Source organism: Lampetra planeri, chromosome 11 (assembly GCF_965212315.1).
Source record: "Lampetra planeri chromosome 11, kcLamPlan1.2.h2, whole genome shotgun sequence".
Classification (NCBI taxonomy): domain Eukaryota; kingdom Metazoa; phylum Chordata; class Hyperoartia; order Petromyzontiformes; family Petromyzontidae; genus Lampetra; species Lampetra planeri.
Window position 1 is genome coordinate 999,448 of NC_136117.1, and position 17,971 is coordinate 1,017,418.

The 17,971-nt window shown below is 45.3% G+C and overlaps 1 protein-coding gene across 2 annotated transcripts in view; it reads right to left on the minus strand.

Moving 5' to 3' along the window:
• LOC144721178 (complement C3) overlaps window positions 1-17,971 on the minus strand; it is a 239,441-nt gene that overhangs the window by 79,610 nt on the left and 141,860 nt on the right. For both annotated transcript variants that reach the window (XM_078598569.1, XM_078598568.1), the window contains exons 22-25: window positions 17,352-17,485; window positions 15,764-15,812; window positions 7,802-7,888; window positions 5,236-5,439 (exon numbers count right to left, since the gene is read on the minus strand). In XM_078598569.1, coding sequence (XP_078454695.1) covers window positions 5,236-5,439; window positions 7,802-7,888; window positions 15,764-15,812; window positions 17,352-17,485 — 474 coding nt within the window. The remainder of the gene's footprint in view (window positions 1-5,235; window positions 5,440-7,801; window positions 7,889-15,763; window positions 15,813-17,351; window positions 17,486-17,971) is intronic.

Consider the following 17,971-nt stretch of genomic DNA (forward strand, 5'->3'; position numbering starts at 1 on the left):
TCTAGTTCATCCAGTCGACCATATCCCTATACAAATCACTGCTATACTCAGTCCATCTCTTTTTTGTCCCTTCTTTGTCCATCAAGATCTTGCTGTCTTCGCTTTTTAATCACGGGTTGCCTTGGTTCCACTTCATATTTGGGGTTCTTGACTAGTTTTTACACCTTGCTAGTCTTGCATTCTCCGGCATAGTATTCAATGTCGCTCCAAAAATTCCTGATTATCCTTTCTTTATGATGTCCTTACCTCATTGCATAACGTTTTGTACTTAGTCGGCATCTCATCCGATGCCTTTATCTTTAGCCTTATTTTTCTATTTTTCTGTGCAAGTTCCAAGTTTTTCTCAGGTAGCCATTCTTTTGGGGTTTACTTCTCAGTGTATTGTTGATTCTGTTGCTTTTCCATAAAATATTTTAATGCTAATACCTTAATGTCCATGCTAAGGTGTTTCATTTTTGCCCCCTGATTCTACTCACTATTTCTTCTTCATATTCCCTCATCTCCTCGTTATCTAGTGCCTCTATGTTCCTTTTTCCATATTGCGTTCTGAATATACGTTTTAGTTTTAGTCGTCGGTTGCACAGTACCAAGATTCGGTCCGATGATAAATTGGCTCCTTGGAATGTTTTTCAAAGTTGAACTGTTTTCCAGCATCTGCCAATCATTACCAGCTTAATCATATTTGTATGTTTTCTATTTGGTACCCTCCATGTCCATTTTCTGCAGTATTTTTGTTTGAAGTTATATTATCATATGTTTTGAAGCAAATTTTAGAGTTTCTCACTTCTTTCATCTCTTTCTCCATATATATACATTTGCACGATGTGTTCCCATCTAGTGTTATCCTTCCCAAATTTTGCATTCTAGTCTCCCACAGTTATCTTAATATCTTTCCTAGATAGTTCCTTTAACGTGCTTTCCAGCGTTTCGTAAAACTATTCAATATCCTCGTCTGTACTATCTGATGTTGGTGCATATATTTGGATGACACATATTTTGTGGTTTTCCATTAAATCTCGCAACAATTACCCATAAAATAACCTGTATGTATCAGAGTAATGATGCTTTGGTTTTTGCACTCAACAAGAACCTTACCCCTCCGGTGTGCAATTTTTCTTACCTTGACCAGATCACTTAATCCCCAATTATCTCCCCCATCCCTGACCCTCTAATATCTGCCAGTCCTAGAATGTCGTACCTGTATCTTTTTCCATTTCCTTCCTTAGCTCTAACTTGTCTTGTTGTCCATGGTGTTTTCACATTCCATGTCGCTACTGTAATCTCCTCATTCACCATTCTCAACCTCTTCGTTGTTTTGGAATTTGCTGCTTGGTTTCCTGATTGTGTCCTAGCTGCTGATTTCTGGTAGCTAATTTTTCGACACAATCCCGGTTTCTCGATTGGGGATGTGGATCTTGTTGATTCGGGCTACGTCTGAGCGGGTATCCTTCTGTGGTCATCATGTGGATTAGATTACTTCGTCTGTATTTTTCACTGCCAAAGTATCAGCATCCTTTCACCCCACCCTCATCCTTTTTATCCAGGCTTGGAATTAGCTTACATATCCATAGTTAAAGCTAAAAATAAAAGCTTGAATTATTGGCATTTCTCCCCCATATGGGATGTTTCTAGATCTTCCTCTAGCCGGTATTGTTAACACCTGGAGCTTAATTTGAATAAACTGCTGTCTCAAGTACAGTGAGTTGATGGTTTCAGCATGATGATCAGACTACAAAAAGACATAAAATTTGGTTCTGCACGTAATTACATTTATTTTTGGCTTTTTAGAATTTAAAATATTGCTTTGAATTTCAGGTGATTAATATGAATCAGTGGTAGAGTGGGTGGGAAACTACTTCCACTTCCCGCGTGGACCAGAGTAACACGTTTCTACTTGCACATCTGAGCAGAGCAGGGTCGGGCTTTCACAGTAATGGGTGGTTTTCCACAGCTATTTGCTGTACCGAGCCGGTACCAAATCATGATACGCTGACCTCCACAAGACATCATAATCTGGCTCAGTTCCAAGTTCGGCAAAATACTGTGCCTGCATTTTTTTTACTATTGAGCCTTCTAATTTCCAACTCCATTGTTTAAAATGTGTCTCAAGCCACATATACAGTAGATTGATTTATTCAAATACATTGATAGCATGTATCTCCATTTTTATTTGTGCAATTTTAGTTTTTGTTTAATATCTGTCGAAAATTACCACGGTCATTCTGAGATGTATGGCACAACAGACAGCACACAATGATTAACAGCATTCTTCTCTAGGTATACTGCTGTCCCTTTTCATTCTCAAGTTCAGCTGTCCCAGCGAGTTGCACCCAGTTCTCTACCACCTTGTTCAAACATTTTGATCCTGGACTCCTTCAACATCTGCCCCAGGTTCCAGTTGTGCGCTAACCACAGCACCAATTGCAACCCTCTGTGAAGTGAAATATGGTCAAACTAACTCAATGACCTACATGGCACGAGGAGGCCTTCAGCAATGGATTGACAAGAATAACGCTTATAACTCACCATATTTGAATATATATTTCCTTATTACATACTGGTATTTTATACTTGTGAAGATACTCTTTCAGCACAATGGTATAGTACTCTTAGTTATTTCTGTAAAGTCACGTAGGTAAAAAATGAAATTAAAATTAATAAAAAATAAAATAATAAAATCACGACGTTTCGGAGGCAACACAAGTCTACGTCATCAGGTGGGACCGTCACAGCCAGATTTGCTGCGTCAAGTGAGGCAGGGATTCAAGATGCAAGCTCTTAAATACAAGTTAAGGGGGAGGAGAGGGGGGGCTTATCAGAATGTGGTAGCCAATGAATGGAACGTATCGGGAGGGGGGGGGGGACTAAAAGAGAGCACGAGGTGCTCGTAGGCGTCGACGTGGACGTGTTTGTGCGCAAGTCCCTGTTGGTGCACATGATAACGTATTGGAAGGGAGGGGGGCGGGGCTAAAAGAGAGCACGGGGTGCACGTGTACGTGGACATGCCTGTGCACAAGCACCTGTTGGTGCACATGATAGAAGATAACGAAAATGCCCATGTTTTTACCAGTGTTGGCTGGCAATAAAGAGAGTACTGTTAAACGCTGGGGATGTTAACACTCGGTAAAGTAAAATAGTGCCTGTCAGATAAGATGGTCCAAAATGTGTAGTTAAATATTTTTGCATGGTTAATAACATCTTTCCAATGATTACTAAGTTTGTACCCATCATCACGGTTGAAATTAATTCTATATTTGAAGCTTTCGTGACTGCAAGGATTCATATTCTTAGGTTTTTTCGGTGAAGTCACGTAGGTAAAAAATTTAAATTAATAAAAGTAAAATAAAACAAAATCACGACGTTTCAGAAGCAACACAAGCCTCCGTCTTCAGGTGGAACCGTCACAGCCACGACAGCTGTATCAAGTAAATGAGAGATCACAAGAAATACCACCCCGTATATATGATGGTTGAGGGGGGAAGGGCCAGGAACCGCACACTTTTTATTAATATGGTAAGGTGAGGCTTAAGACTAAGATTAGACTGCATAACAAAGGACTGAGCCTTTGTTATGGAGAGGTGCGGTTTGTAACTAACACCTAGCATACATAACAAAAGTGTGAAAAAAGAAAGCAAGTAAAAACTAAAACTGGTAAAACAACAAACTGGCTGTCTATCAATAACCTGTAATAGTTGTCTGTCAAATAAGATGGTCCAAATAAGTGTAGTTACATCTTTTTTGCATGGTTAATCACATCTTTCCAATGATTACTCAGTTTGTAACCCTCATCACGGTTGAAATTATGTCTGTGTTTGTATATTTGTATGGCTTCGTGTACAAACCTTTGATGGTAGCCAGGAGGTTTGAAAGAGCACCTTGGTCTCGGAAAAGACAATTTCATGAGAGCCCACCGCGCTGTAGCAATGATCGGCAATGGCGGAAGACTGACTTGTGCTCGCGGACACGATCAGAAACATGACGTTTCGTTTCTCCAATGTAGCAATCACCACAACTGCAACTCAGTTTGTAGACTCCAGGATACTGTAAGTCAGGAATGACATCCTTCACAGGCTGTTGCCGATCATTGCTACAACTCTGTACCCTGGAGTCTATAAACTGAGTTGCAGCTGTGGTGACTGTTACATTGCGGAAACGAAACGTCATGTCTCTGATCGTGTCCGCGAGCACAAGTCAGATTTGAAACACGGCAAAATTGAGTCTTCCGCCGTTGCCGATCATTGCTACAACGCGGTGGGCTCTCATGATATTGTTTTTTCCGAGACCAAGGTGCTCTGTAAACCCTCTGGCTACCATCAAAGGTTTGTACACGAAGCCATTCAGATATACAGAGACATAATTTCAACCGTGATGATGGGTAAAAACTTAGTAATCATTGGAAAGATGTTATTAACCATGCAAAAAATATTTAACTACACATTTTTGGACCATTTTATCTGACAGGCACTATTTTACTTTACCGAGTGTTAACATCCCCAGCGTTTAACAGTACTCTCTTTATTGTCAGCCAACACTGGTATAAACATGGCCATTTTCGTTCTTTTCTATCATGTGCACCAACAGGTGCTTGTGCACAGGCATGTCCACGTACACGTGCACCCCGTGCTCTCTTTAAGCCCCCCCCTTTCCAATACGTTATCATGTGCACCAACAGGGACTTGCGCACAAACACGTCCACGTCGACGCCTACGAGCACCTCGTGCTCTCTTTTAGCCCCCCCCCCCTCCCGATACGTTCCATTCATTGGCTACCACACTCTGATAAGCTCACCCCCCCCCCTCTCCTCCCCCTTAACTTCTATTTAAGAGCTTGCATCTTGAATCCCTGCCTCACTTGATGCAGCAAATCTGGCTGTGACAGTCCCACCTGATGACGGAGACTTGTGTTGCCTCCGAAACGTCGTGATTTTATTATTTTATTTTTATTAATTTTACTTTCATTTTTTACCTACGTGACTTTACCGAAAGAACTAAGAGTATGCATCCTTGCAGTCACGAAAGCTTCAAATCTAGAAACAATGGTATAGTCTCCAATAGGGCTAATTTAAGATAGACCCATGAGTTTGGAATTGAACCCAGGGATTTTTGCTGTGAGGCACGAGTATTACCACTGCACCACTGTTCTGCCCTTGATGAGATGAAATAATGCAAAAACGAGGTGTCTGGGCTGCACACTTGCTGCTGAACTGTAAGTCATCCATTCTTGGAGGCCACTCACCTTGTTTGAGGAACGTTATTGCCTCTTCTCTCCGATTGAGGCCAATTTTCTCCCACTCCTGTACTGAGTCCAAGTAAATTAGTGTCAGTGTAGTTGGAGCCATTTTAATCATGTTCTGCTCACCACATCCTGTTGGAATCTGAATCAGATTTGATATAGACTTTGCATCGAGGCAGTTGACCATAGTCTCTGCCAATTCATCTCCTGAAAAATAGAAAAAAAATAACCCACAGTTATTCAAGTTACTTCAGCCAGTGTACATCAACATAAATTTTACAATTCAGGCAAAGTTGCTCGGTAGGCCAGTCCAGAACAACCTGGCTACAGTCATTAGGTAAACACCCAGTCAATTGCTGATAGAAATCATCTTAAGATCTCTCTCCTGGCTGCCAGTGCACCAAATATATGTAGCATGTGCATTTGAGACCGGAATTTCTAGGGCTGGGGCTACAGAATTGGCTCTACTGGAAACATCATTAGCTTCTCCGGAAGGGCCCCGAGTACTAACGAGTGTCACGACCTGAACACTCATGCCTGGCTATCTCAAACCGCTTCTCACACATTACGTTTTAGGTCGTGCCACCTGCTCTATAAATTTACTGAGACTGGAAGTACTGACAGCAAAATAATCCATCACAAATTGCGCTTTCAGCGTTGCAGCGCTAGTCAGCTGGAACTTACTCTGTTGTGGCTTCCACCACTTACCGAGCAATCAACATCTGTTCTGATATATTCTTCCACACTAAATTGCGTCCAGTGTGTTAACAAAACCACTATGACCGGTCCCTTCGTTTCTCAGGTAAGAAGGTAAACAGGCAGTGTTTATAGCTCTGAACATGTCTAAACATGTGGCAATCTGGTAATCAGTCTTTTACGGGGTTTTTTCTATTTGGTTACCGGTAATGCACAAATATAATTGGAACAGCTCTAATAACAAGACACTTGAAGGGATCTTGGATGAAGTTATCAATGTCACTTTCCACAGGCCTTCTCTAACACGGGCTGATGCACTGCTCTACAAGAGGAACATTATTTATCTCAATGCTGCTGGTAGCACCATTGGAATTAACATTCGGAGAAACAACATTTCAGACAACATCTTCAGTTTATAGCAAATTAATACTTGTAATAACTTCCTGGTTACACCAGCCCACAGGGGATTATTCTGTCCGTCCATCGTGCATTCAAAAATGGGAGGGGTGGGGGTGGGTGGAGAGGGGATGGTGGGGAGGGGCTGGGTGGGGAGGGAGGGGCTGGGTGGGGAGGGGAGGGTGGGGAGGGGCTGGGTGGGGAGGGTGGGGCTGGGTGGGCAGGGGAGGGTGGGGTGGGGCTGGGTGGGGGGTGGGAGGGGTGGGGCTGGGTGGGGAGGGGCTGGTCACCCCGTGGCGCCCTTATAAAACTCAACGTTTAACCAACTCACAGCGGATTGTGCCCGCCCTGTACAATCGGGCATATTTGCGGAATACACCACGCCGCCGTTGACCCTGGCCATTGACTGAGCAACCCAACGTTACTACCAGCTCCCTCCGCAGGAATGTGTTTTTTGTACTGCCTCCAATGAATGCTCTCGGGGCTGCCCATGAGGGCAGTGACATGGTTCAGTGGCACTGGCGAAACCAGAGGGGGAATGGTACGTGCCCTCCATAATGATCCGATTTAAATCCCTAATTTCGATCGGATCATTGGGGTTTATTAGTAATAAATCGGTATTTTGCGACCCCTACTGCCACTATGTAGCATATTATTACGTGCCAAGGACTCTATGAGATGATAGGACAAGAGTCCATAATTGGCATTAAGTAACGGCAAAGCATTTATAAGTGACTCATAGAATTGTGTGCAGTTGCATATGCAGTACACGACTTCGCTGAAGGCATACCTTCAGCGAGCGCGATGCCGATCACACACGGTTCGAAATCGACCCTCGATCGATGGCTGCGCCATTGCCGCACATGCGTCGAATAAAAAGCAAAGGACAAGTCGTTACTTACTAACAACGCCTATCATTTTAAATTGCTGGAAGGGTTGACCCCTACCTGAAAACCCTGGCTCCGCCATTGTTCAGTGACAGTGCGTTCGTCGCTTGTTGTAGAAATTTGTGGTTCGAAAATGGCAGACCGACCTGGTTAAAATTACAGGTGTATTACCTGTATCCTTTGTCCACTTCCAAGTAAACGTTAAGATTATCTGACATTCAAAAAAAGTAGGCCATTATGTGCCAGTATCATTGTGAAAATTTGCCAAATTATAAAAATGACGTTGAAAATTACTCTTTTTAGATTACACAGCAGCATCGCCACCTACTGTGAAAGTATTGCAAGGTGTGCTTGTGAAAAATTGCACCTTTATAATAGCCATGCGCCATAAAAATGGCACAGATACCAAATGTTCTAAATTATGTTGATTTATTTTAGCAAACCACACCTAGAAACAACATTTCATGAGCTGCAGCAGAGAGAATTTTGGCGTTATGGAAAGTGTGCATGGGAGAATGTTCTATGTGGGTAGTATCCTTCACTGCAACACTCATGATTTTTGGATTTGTATCGTGTCCCTTTCTACTCACCTTTAACACTAATGAATGTTAAAACATCCGAGTTGGGCACGACGTCCGGACTGATTTCATTTTTTATAAAGAATGTCTCTCGCTCTTCTGCAAATTACAGATCACAGTGTGAAAAGCAATCCTCACAAACACCGGACAGGTTGAGGTTGCAGATATTTTCACTCATGCAATAATCTCTCTCGAAAATGACTGAATCGAAATATGAACCTCTAACCTTTTGATATACCTTATCTGTACCTATGGCGTGGTCTTCCAAAATACCTTCCTTTTTATAGTTGACCAATATGCCCTGGTAGCCATGTTTATTAAGGAGGAATACAGCCTCTTGGTTCAACCAATTAATTGCCCAGCTCATCCGCTTCAGAAACCGAACTTGTAAACTCTCTAACCAAACAGATTTTGACTTAAACTGGACAAACTACAGAGTCCTGAGGAACCACTGCACCTTGCCAGCCCAAATAGTGTAATTTTTAGGATACCCTCTTAAATTCAAAAGATGATCCCAAACTTTTCTGGAAATTCATAAAGAACCTAAATGCAAACCAATAACCCATATATTTCACCTTTCTATTCTAGAGGCATCCATCCCTCCTCAATGGAAAACTGCTCTTGTGTGCTGCTCATCATAAAAGTGGCACTACAGACGGCCCTAACAATTACCACTATCTAAATCCTCTCCCTCTTGCATTAAGTTATTTGAGAAAATCTTAAGTAAATTACATCCCAGAATATGCCCTCTTCCATCCGAAGCAATCTGGGTTTTGAGAAAAATAGTACAACACGTGCAGTACTCAATACTCTTGACTTTAGCCCCAACAATTTTTTATATTGTCATTATTGCCTCATCCTATTCCGTGACTAGTTTTACAGTCTTTGACACTGGATCTCGGTGTAATTTTACAAAGGCTAAAATGCCTACATTTTTCGGATTGTGCAATCAAATGGATGTACAACTACTTCTCTGCCCTCCTATGGGCCACCCATCCGCAGGACAAAGGGTGAGGGGCGGGTGTGATGCCCGTATGGCAGGGAGAGGGATGGTCTCAGACGGACTGGACCTTGGCGATGGACACTAGCTATTGGGGCGTGGAATGTAACATCACTAGAGGGGAAAGAGCCAGAGCTGGTGGAGGAGGTGGAAAGATACCGACTCGATATAATTAGTCTCATCTCCAGACACAGCATTGGCACTGGAACCAAACTTTTTGATTGGGGGTGGTCTCTCTCCTATTTTGGAGTAACCCCTGGTGAGAGGTCCCGGGCTGGTGTGGGGATACTTACATGCCCCTGGCTGGGTGCTGTTCAGCTAAAGTTTGTCACAGTGGATGAGAAAGTCACCTCAATGAGACTTCGGGTCTCAGAAGTATTTGGCCTTCTTGGAAACGGTGGGTTCAGTGCTCGACAGAGTGCCGCCAACCGACTCCATAGACTTACTGGGCAACTTCAATGCTTATGTGGGAAACGATGGGGATACACGGAGAGGCGTGATTGGGAAGAATGCCCCCACCCCCCGTGATCTCAACACAAACGGTGAGATGTTATTGGAATTCTGTGCTAGTCACGGAATGTCAAGAATAAACACCATGATCGAACACAAGGATGCTAATAATAATAGTAACGGCCGCAACTCAGAGGCATGGAGCCAAGCTCAGAGTCGCTCGAAAGCATGGTTATAGAGGTGAGTTTTTATAGGTAGGAACAACAGGTTCCACACTGCCTACCAGGGATTATTTGTCTGGTCTGTCGTGCATATTTGTCTGTCGTGCACGAATGCGCTGTCCAACTAAGTTCCTACTTGCCCACTCCGAAGGAGGTGAGTTTTTAAGTGTCTCTTGAAGGAGGCGATTGAGGTGATGCTGCGAATGTGCAAAGGGATAGCATTCCAGACTGTTAGGGCTGCCACCGAGAAGCGGCGCATAGACATGACCATCCTGGATCTTGGTATCAAGAGGAGGCCGTGAGTCGCACTTCGCAGGCATCTGCCGTGTGCTGAGCTGCAAGTCGTCAATAATGAAGAAAGGTACGGCGGGCAGGCAGATGTAAAGGCATAATGGCAGAGGCAGGTGATCTTGTATATGACCCTGCTGGTGATGGGTAGCCAGTTGAGGGCACGGAGACAGGCAAGTGAGTCGAGACGGGGATGAGTGTGGCCAATGACGACGCGTGCTAGGTTGTTTTGTAGTCTTTTAAGTTTTTGTAGGTTGCCAGTGGAGGTCCGAACTAGGACGGAGTTGCAATAGTCAAGGCGAAACCCAACTATGCAACATGCCAATGTGTTGGCAATTTCAGTGGAGATGAGAGGACGTAGGTGTCTGAGAGCCTTCAGGTGAAAGTTACATGAACTGATGATTTGATTGGTTTGACGGTCGAAGGATAAAGTTGAATCTAGGATGAGACTGAGGTATCTGAAGTGATCGGTGAACCTGATGCTGTAACCAAAGATGTGTATGTGTGTTGGGAGTGCTGATGAGTTGAGACGTTGCTTCGTACCTAACATGATGGCCAATTACTTTTTCGGTTTAAGGTGTTAGGCTGTGTGCAGTGAACCACTGTTGCAAGGCGGTGGTAAATTCCGAGACCCTCTCGAATCCAGATGCATTGCTAGAATCGATGGCGGTGAATAGAATAGTGTCATCCGCGAATGAGTGGTGCTTAACACCGAAGCTTGTGATGAGCCGGCCGATCGGGGAGGTGTAGGCTGTGAAGAGCAGGGGACCTAGGACAGAGCCCTGGGGAACCCTGCATAATGCTTTTGATTCAGGCGAAAGTGGACGTGCCCACCCTGACTGAAGATTGCCGGTCAGAAAGGTACAAAACTATCCACTTGAGTGCTGAGCCACATATACCGAAGTTGGATTTCAAGGGGGGAAGTAAGGAGCGAGTGGTTGATGGTGTCGAAGGCTGACGAAATGTCCAGACTTACAAGTGCAACAATGGAGCCAGAATCAATAATCGTTCAAATGTCATCGAGCACTCTAGTGAGTGCTGTTTCTGTGGAGTAGTTTTGATGGTAAGCTGACTGGAAGCAGCAGTAGTTTGCGGAGGAGATGATGTGTGGTTTTAGCTGGGCGACGGCGAGTCGTTCAAGGAGTTTAGAGAGGTTCGAGAGATTAGTGATGGGATGATAACTAGATGGGTCATCTAGGTCGAGACTTGGTTTCTTTAACAAGGGATAAACCAAGCTAGATTTGAAGTTAGACAGAAAACACCCCATAGAGAATGAGGCATTTGCGATGTTCCTGATCATGATGGTGAGTTCCGGAGCACATTGCTTGAACAAGGAACCTTGGAGCACGTCGAGTGGAGATTACTTTAATTGAAGTGATTGAATTAAAGATCAAACGTCGTTTGTAGACACCGGCTTGAGCATAGTTAAAAAGGTGTCTGGGTGAATGCTTATGATGTGTGGGTAGATGTGCAGGAGTTTGCGATAGTGATCAGCTTCTTGGTGAAGTAAGTATTAAAAGAGGTGGCAAGTTTCAGTGAGGCCAGGGGGTCGCTAAGGTGAGGGACCATGGTGCTACCAGGATGTAGAAGATCTTTGAGGGTTTTCCATAGAAGGCGCAGTTTTCCGGTTGCTGTTTTGATGTGTTCTTCAATGTAGGAGGAATGTGAGGCAAGGATAAGTTTGTTAGTTTTCCTGCAGGCAAGTCGATCAGCAGGGAGACCACTGCGGGATGCTATACTTTCAAGGCGCCTCCTGGTTCGCTTAGCAATGATGGCGTCTCGTGAAAGCCAGTGAGTGTCATGGAAAGACTGCCTAGCGGTTCGTGATTTTAATGGAGCCAGTATGTCCAGCGCCACCCTCATGTCAGCTTCTATTCGGAGAGCGCAGACGGCTGGATCCGATGATGGGGTTAACATTGAAGGCGAATTTGCGAGGAGGTGGTGTAAAGCAGAAAACTCGATATCCTTGAAATTACGGCAGTTTGCGGGTGAATTTTATGGTGATTGGCTTGGGAATTTGGAGGGAAAAAAGTATGAGGCGGTGGTCGAAGTAACCAGTTTGGAAAACTCCCAGTGCAATGATGCGTCGATGCTGGTCAGGTTCCAGAACCAGGTAGAGCATGCTCTCAACATTGTTTGAGGAAGCTCTGGTGGGGCCTGAGTTTGTGATGACCAGGTTATGGCAGGCCATGGTTGACTCAAGGTGACTATTGATGGAGGCTGGGGTATTGCCGGGGCAATTAAAGTCACCGGTTAGCACGAGCCTGTGAGATGGGTTAGGAATGAGGTAAAGGAATTCCGAAAGCTCGTTTAAGAAGGTATTGATGCTGCCATCAAAAGGGCGATAGATGAAAATTATGGAAAAGCACTCGTTGTTAGTAGTGAGGGATACGGACTGGACCGTGAAGGTGGCGGGAGCCATCGGTAGATAGAGCTCTTTAATTTTCAAGTGTGCATTGTAAACGACCACTAAGCCACCACCCCGCTGGTTAGTTGCACGAAGTTTATGAAGAACCTTGTATCCCGGGGGCACAACTTTCTGAGAGAAGGCTGGCGGGGAGTCTTGTCTGCACCAGGTCTCAGTAATGAGCAAAAGGTCAATGTGGTGGTTCGATAAGGTATCGTGAATCAGGGCTGATTTGTTGGTAATGAAGCGTGAGTTGAGTAGGCGGATGTGTGAAGGTGGATGTGAAGATCCGTAGAGGCGAGGCGTGGAGGGATTAGAGGAGATGGCTGGTTGAAGGTTGACCTGTGAACGGCGGCCCCTACCCCCTCTGCAGCCACGGTGCCGATGCAGTCTCTGACGTTGACCTCAAAGAAGCCCGAGGCCAGACAGCGTCCTCAGGAGCGTGGGTTCCAGGTGCAGGTGATGAAGAGATGGTGCATGTCGAAGCCCTATTATATCAGCCCATGCTGTACCGATGGTGGTGATGAGGGGGCCAGGATTCGGGTGGACTCCAATCAGCGGCTCTGCTGCCCAGAGCAGCAACTCGAGGTAGCGTTGTCCAAGCTCCGCGCTATCAACAAGTAATTCCCCGTACATTACGGATGCGTACACGCCCGTGTAAACACTCGTTGAGCACGTACACAGGCATACAGAACTACACAGGTGGGGCATACAATGGAGCAGCCATGGTGTTGAACAGTGGATGAAGCACGTCGAGCTCCCACTTGCATAAGTGTACTTGGTACCAGAGCACCTTGGGCCGGAGGTCAATGATTGACTTTATAGTTGTATCATCAGACCTAAGGCCGTATGTTCTGGACACTTGGGTGAAGAGAGGGGCAGAGCTGTCAACTGCTCACAATATGGTTGTAAGTTGTATCCGACAAGTGGGGCACCAACCAGATAGATGTGGAAGGCCGAAACGAATAGTGCTGGTTTTCTCGGAACGTCTGGCTGAACACCCTAAATGCAGAAATATTTCCACTTCCAAAAAACCGGGAAAACTTATCCTGTACTCCAGGGTGTTCAGCACTTGCACTCCAGGGGAGGTCGTGGACGATGTTCGTGAACTTGATGGTAGATGCAGCTGCGAAAAGCTGTGACCTGAAGGCAACCCTAGGAACCGCTAGTGGACACCAGTGGTGAGGGAAGCTGTCAAGTTTAAAGAGGCGTTCTGAGCTATGCTCAGAAATAGTTCTCCCGACTCGATTGAGAGGTACAGGCTTGCCAAGAGGGCGGCAGCTGCAGTAGTCGCTGAAGCAAAAGCTCAGGTGTGGGAAGAGTTTGGAGAAGCCATGGACAGGGACTATCAGGCAGCCTCAAAGATGTTCAAAGATGATCAAAAATGTTTAAGGATGTCGACGAGACATGGCCCAGGCTGTTTTCAGTAAGGGTGGCGTAACATTGACCTCAACTATGGAGATAGTTGACATGTGCTAGGGACACTTTGAGGAGCTCCTCAACCTGGTGGACATGCCCTCGTTTCAGGAGGCAGCCCTAGTCGGATGCATCACGGTTGCTGAAGTCGCTGCGATGATCGAGGTCCTTTGAGGTTAACATGCCTCTTCAATGTTGCATGGAAGGTGGGTACAGTACCTCTGGACTGCAAAGTTTGGTCGTGGTTCACATTTTTTTTAAAAGTGGACCAGAGGGTGTGCTCCAACTACAGAGGAATCACACTCCTCAGCATCCCAGGTAAAGCCTATGCCAGAGTGCTGGAAAGGAGGTTTCGCCCGGTGGTCGAGCCTCAGATTCAGGAGGAACAATGTGGATTCTGTCATGGTCGTGGAACAATGGACCAGCTCTTTTCTCTCTCACAGATATTTGAGGGGTCATGGGAATATGCTTCTCCAGTCTACCTCTGTTTTGTAGACTTGGAGAAGGCATATGACCATGTTCCGTGCAATGTCGTGGGAGGTGATGCAGGAGTACGATGTACTGATGCCGCTTTTGAATGAGAGCTGTGTCCGTATTATTGGTGTTAAATAAAAGTCGTTCACTGTGGGTGTTGGACTCCGCCAAGGGTGCGACTTGTCTCCACTCCTTTTTGTGATTTTCATGGACAGGATATCAAGGCGCAGCAGAGATATGCAGAAAGGTGGCATCACTGCTTTTTGCAGATTACGTTGACCTCTTTGCCTCATCAGTCTGATCTCCAGCGTGCACTTGGACGGTTTGATGCTGAGTGTGAAGCGGCTGGGTTGAAGATCAGCACCTCGAAATCTGAGTTCATGGTTCACTCCCGGGAGATGGTAGATTGTTCTCTCCAGGGGATCAGGAACGGCTGCCCTCAGTGGAGGAGTTTAAGTACCTCGGGATCGACAGATTGGTTGGCAGATCGGTGTGGCGTCCGCAGTGTTGCGGGCACTTTCCTGTTCCGTGAGAGATAAGCAGGAGCTGAGTTCTTGAACAATGCTCTCGATTTACAGGTCGATCTACATTCCAACCCTCACCTATGATCATGAGATTTGTGTAATGACCGAGAGAATGAGAGGGTTGCCGGGCTCACTCTCCATGATCAGGTGAGGAGCTCGGTAATCCCGAAGAACCTCAAAGTTGAGCCCCTGCTCCTCCGGATCGAGAGGAGCCAGTTGAGGTGGTTCGGGCTCCTTGTAAGGATGCCTCATCATAGACTCCCCCTGAAACTCTACTGGGCATGTCCCACTGGATGAAGACCCCGAGGCTGGCCCAAGACACACAGGTGGGACTATGTGGCTCAGCTGGCCTGGGAACGCCTGGGGATTCTCCAGGAAGAGCTAGAGTCTGTTACCAGGGAAAGGAAGATCTGTTTTCTGTCCCCCGCATATCTGGATAGATCATCACTGAGCTGTCTTCAACCTACACTTCCTCTTAAACAAAGCCACCGATTTCTTAAGTACCACTTCGTTCCTCTAACTCTGTCCCATATCCCTGAGAAGTGCCTCCTTATAAAAAAAAATGCATCTGCTAAAATTTCGGTAGATTTTCGGAATACCCTTGCCGGTCATCAACAGCTTTGTCCCCTCCCTTCTCTTACCCTCTTCATTTCCCTGTTAGACCAAAACAAAGACCATACTTTGAAACTGTGCCTAACTTTTTTTCAGGCACCTCTGGTTCCCACATGTTTTCACTGTTTTTATTGCATGTTTCGTCTAAGGCTATTAAATACCTCGCTTGTTACTTGTGTAATATTCTTTAAAGACCCTGTTTTCGTTCTCTGCAATATTTATGTTTTTTGTCTTTGTTTTGTCACTGCCGTGCTCATGCACCACGGATCTCCTTTGTAAAAACCCCAACTGTGAAACGACTGCAGACTGTGCCTGTGAAACACAGCACTTCATAATGGCCCTGCGCTATAAGAATGAGGCGTATATCAAATGTACGAAATTACTGTTATGAATCATTCCTGCAGAGAACTGCACTTGTCTTTAAAATGTTTAGGCATTAATAGAAAAAAAAATCCTGTAAAACATTTTGGGATACTCTTCATGTATTTTAATTTACAATAATTTTAAACATCTACTTTGACAAACGTATATGGCATACAGTGTTATCTCATATTAAGTGTAAATGTCGTGATCTATACTTACCAACGTGAACAATCCTTGATTCAGACCGGATATCTCTTACACCTTCCGGCTAAACAGAATACAAATTAGAAAAAAATAACATTCATTTCTGGTGAAATGTAAGTGTAATTAATCTTATTATTTTTTTGTTTTGCTTGTTTACCCAGGAAACCCTGAGGAGTCTCAAACTCTCTTTTTTCAGGAAGGTCCTGCCAAATGTTCCTAAGCAAGGGTCGTTTTTATGCTGTGTGCACTCCTATTTGAGTAACCTGCAGATATTTTTTTCAGTTACAGTGTATGTTTTTTGCAGCTAGGGGAAGACACAGGAGAAGCCCAGGAAATCCATGCAAAACAGGGGAAGGACATGCAAACTTTGCACAGAGAGGTGCCATTCAGAAACTTAAGCGTAAACCCTTCCTTCTGAACCACAAGTGTTACCAATGCGCCACCCCTAGCCATCGAAATGCTCAGTCAATAGGTGGAAGAGGGCATGCATTACGCAGGTCGTGCCTGTGTAATTGCTCAGCTGCTGCTGTGTAAAGAGACTGCTGAAGCCAAATTTTCAACAGGAAGGCAGGAAGCTGTGGCTGCATGTTGCCTGTCCAACTAGTTCCCACAAACTACAGGACTGTAAATGTACTGCAAGCTACCACAAACTATTGCAAATTTACCGCAAACTACCACAACTGTGTTGAGGTGTAGAACCACGTGGACTCGGAGTTCCATGTAAGGGCTTACGCCGGTTTATTAACACTGTTAATAATCACTCTAACTCACACCTTCCCTTAGACCTCGGCTCTACGCTTGCCCCTAGCCTTGGCTATTCCCTTGGGCTCTCTCTCACTCGAGTCGGGACGGAGGTTCAGCCATCACCGCCAGACCGAGTGAGAGCAGCACCCCTCTTCTCCCTAGCCGGCTCTCACGAACTTTCTCGAGCCTTACCCTCGGTTACCTCGACAGCTCTCCCACTCGTCGAACCCGGAAGGGGGTTCAGCCAACTCCATCCGGTCACGAGCGGGAGAGACTTGGCCTCAGCCGCAACACAGCCCGGGCTCCCACAATCACGTGACGGGGTCCCCCTTAAGTACCCCTCTACAATCCCCGTCACATGACGTCATCCCACTACCCCATGATTTCACCAGGCTACTCCTCAACAAATATATCACAAACTACTGCAAAGTTGGCTACATAGTACGACAAAGGGCCCTCATGACCCACAGCCCACCCCCAAAGCCATCCCCCCTCGTTCAACCTTTCTTACCCCTCCCCACCTTTGCACTCCCCATGGTCCCCCATGCTTTACCTTTCCACCCGCGATCTGCTAATAAACTTGCTGTGGTGCACCCACGGAGGTTGGAAGGAAGGAGATTAGAGGCCGTGGTTCATAAAGTTGCACCATTGTTTCATCTGCCACGCCGGGAGATTGAACCAAACCGGCAACCTCGGAATTGCAAGTCTGCTGTCATATGTCTTCTGTCAGTATGTCACCGTCTAATAACTCTGTAACGAGTGTTATGCTGTTCAGCGGATTGCAAGAGTGTGATCCACACATAGTTAGAGAAATGTTCACTGATATATTTGAGGAAGTAATTTGTGTTGTGTGAATTACCGCCACACGCAGAATTTTTTGGACACCGTCACCAAAAGTGCGGCCATACACACGGGATCGAATAGATATATGATGCTCTCCGATCTTCAATGGCACAATGGGAAATGACACCACCATAGCACCCTTTCCCTTCACTGTGATACAACAAAAACACAGCAAACACAACGTGGGTGCCAATACGCACAGATACATAACACTGGGCAGAGGCCTGGCCCAGTGGTAGCATGGTCACTGCTTTCGGAAATCAGATTATGAATCAATAGATTTCTCGGTTACTCCATGTAACAAATTGACCAAATTTGTGTCCATAATACAGGTTATACGTGATCTAACCCAAAAAAACCTCTATTATGGATGATATTGGTCGCGAAAGCCTACGTGTTAAATCAATTTGTGTCGTGAAGACCCTCCACCACCAAACACAGCCAAACAAATTAAATTGCCAAGTGAACAACTGTTTAGTAATGTGCCAATTGTTATTGCTTAAGCTAAAACTGGTAAGTTGAAGAACAATTATCAGAACCACCTTTAGGAATTAAAACATCAATGTATTTATTTTAAAACTTGACCTTGTGTAACGCTAACGAACATGTGTAGAAGCCAATGTCACAAATAAATGC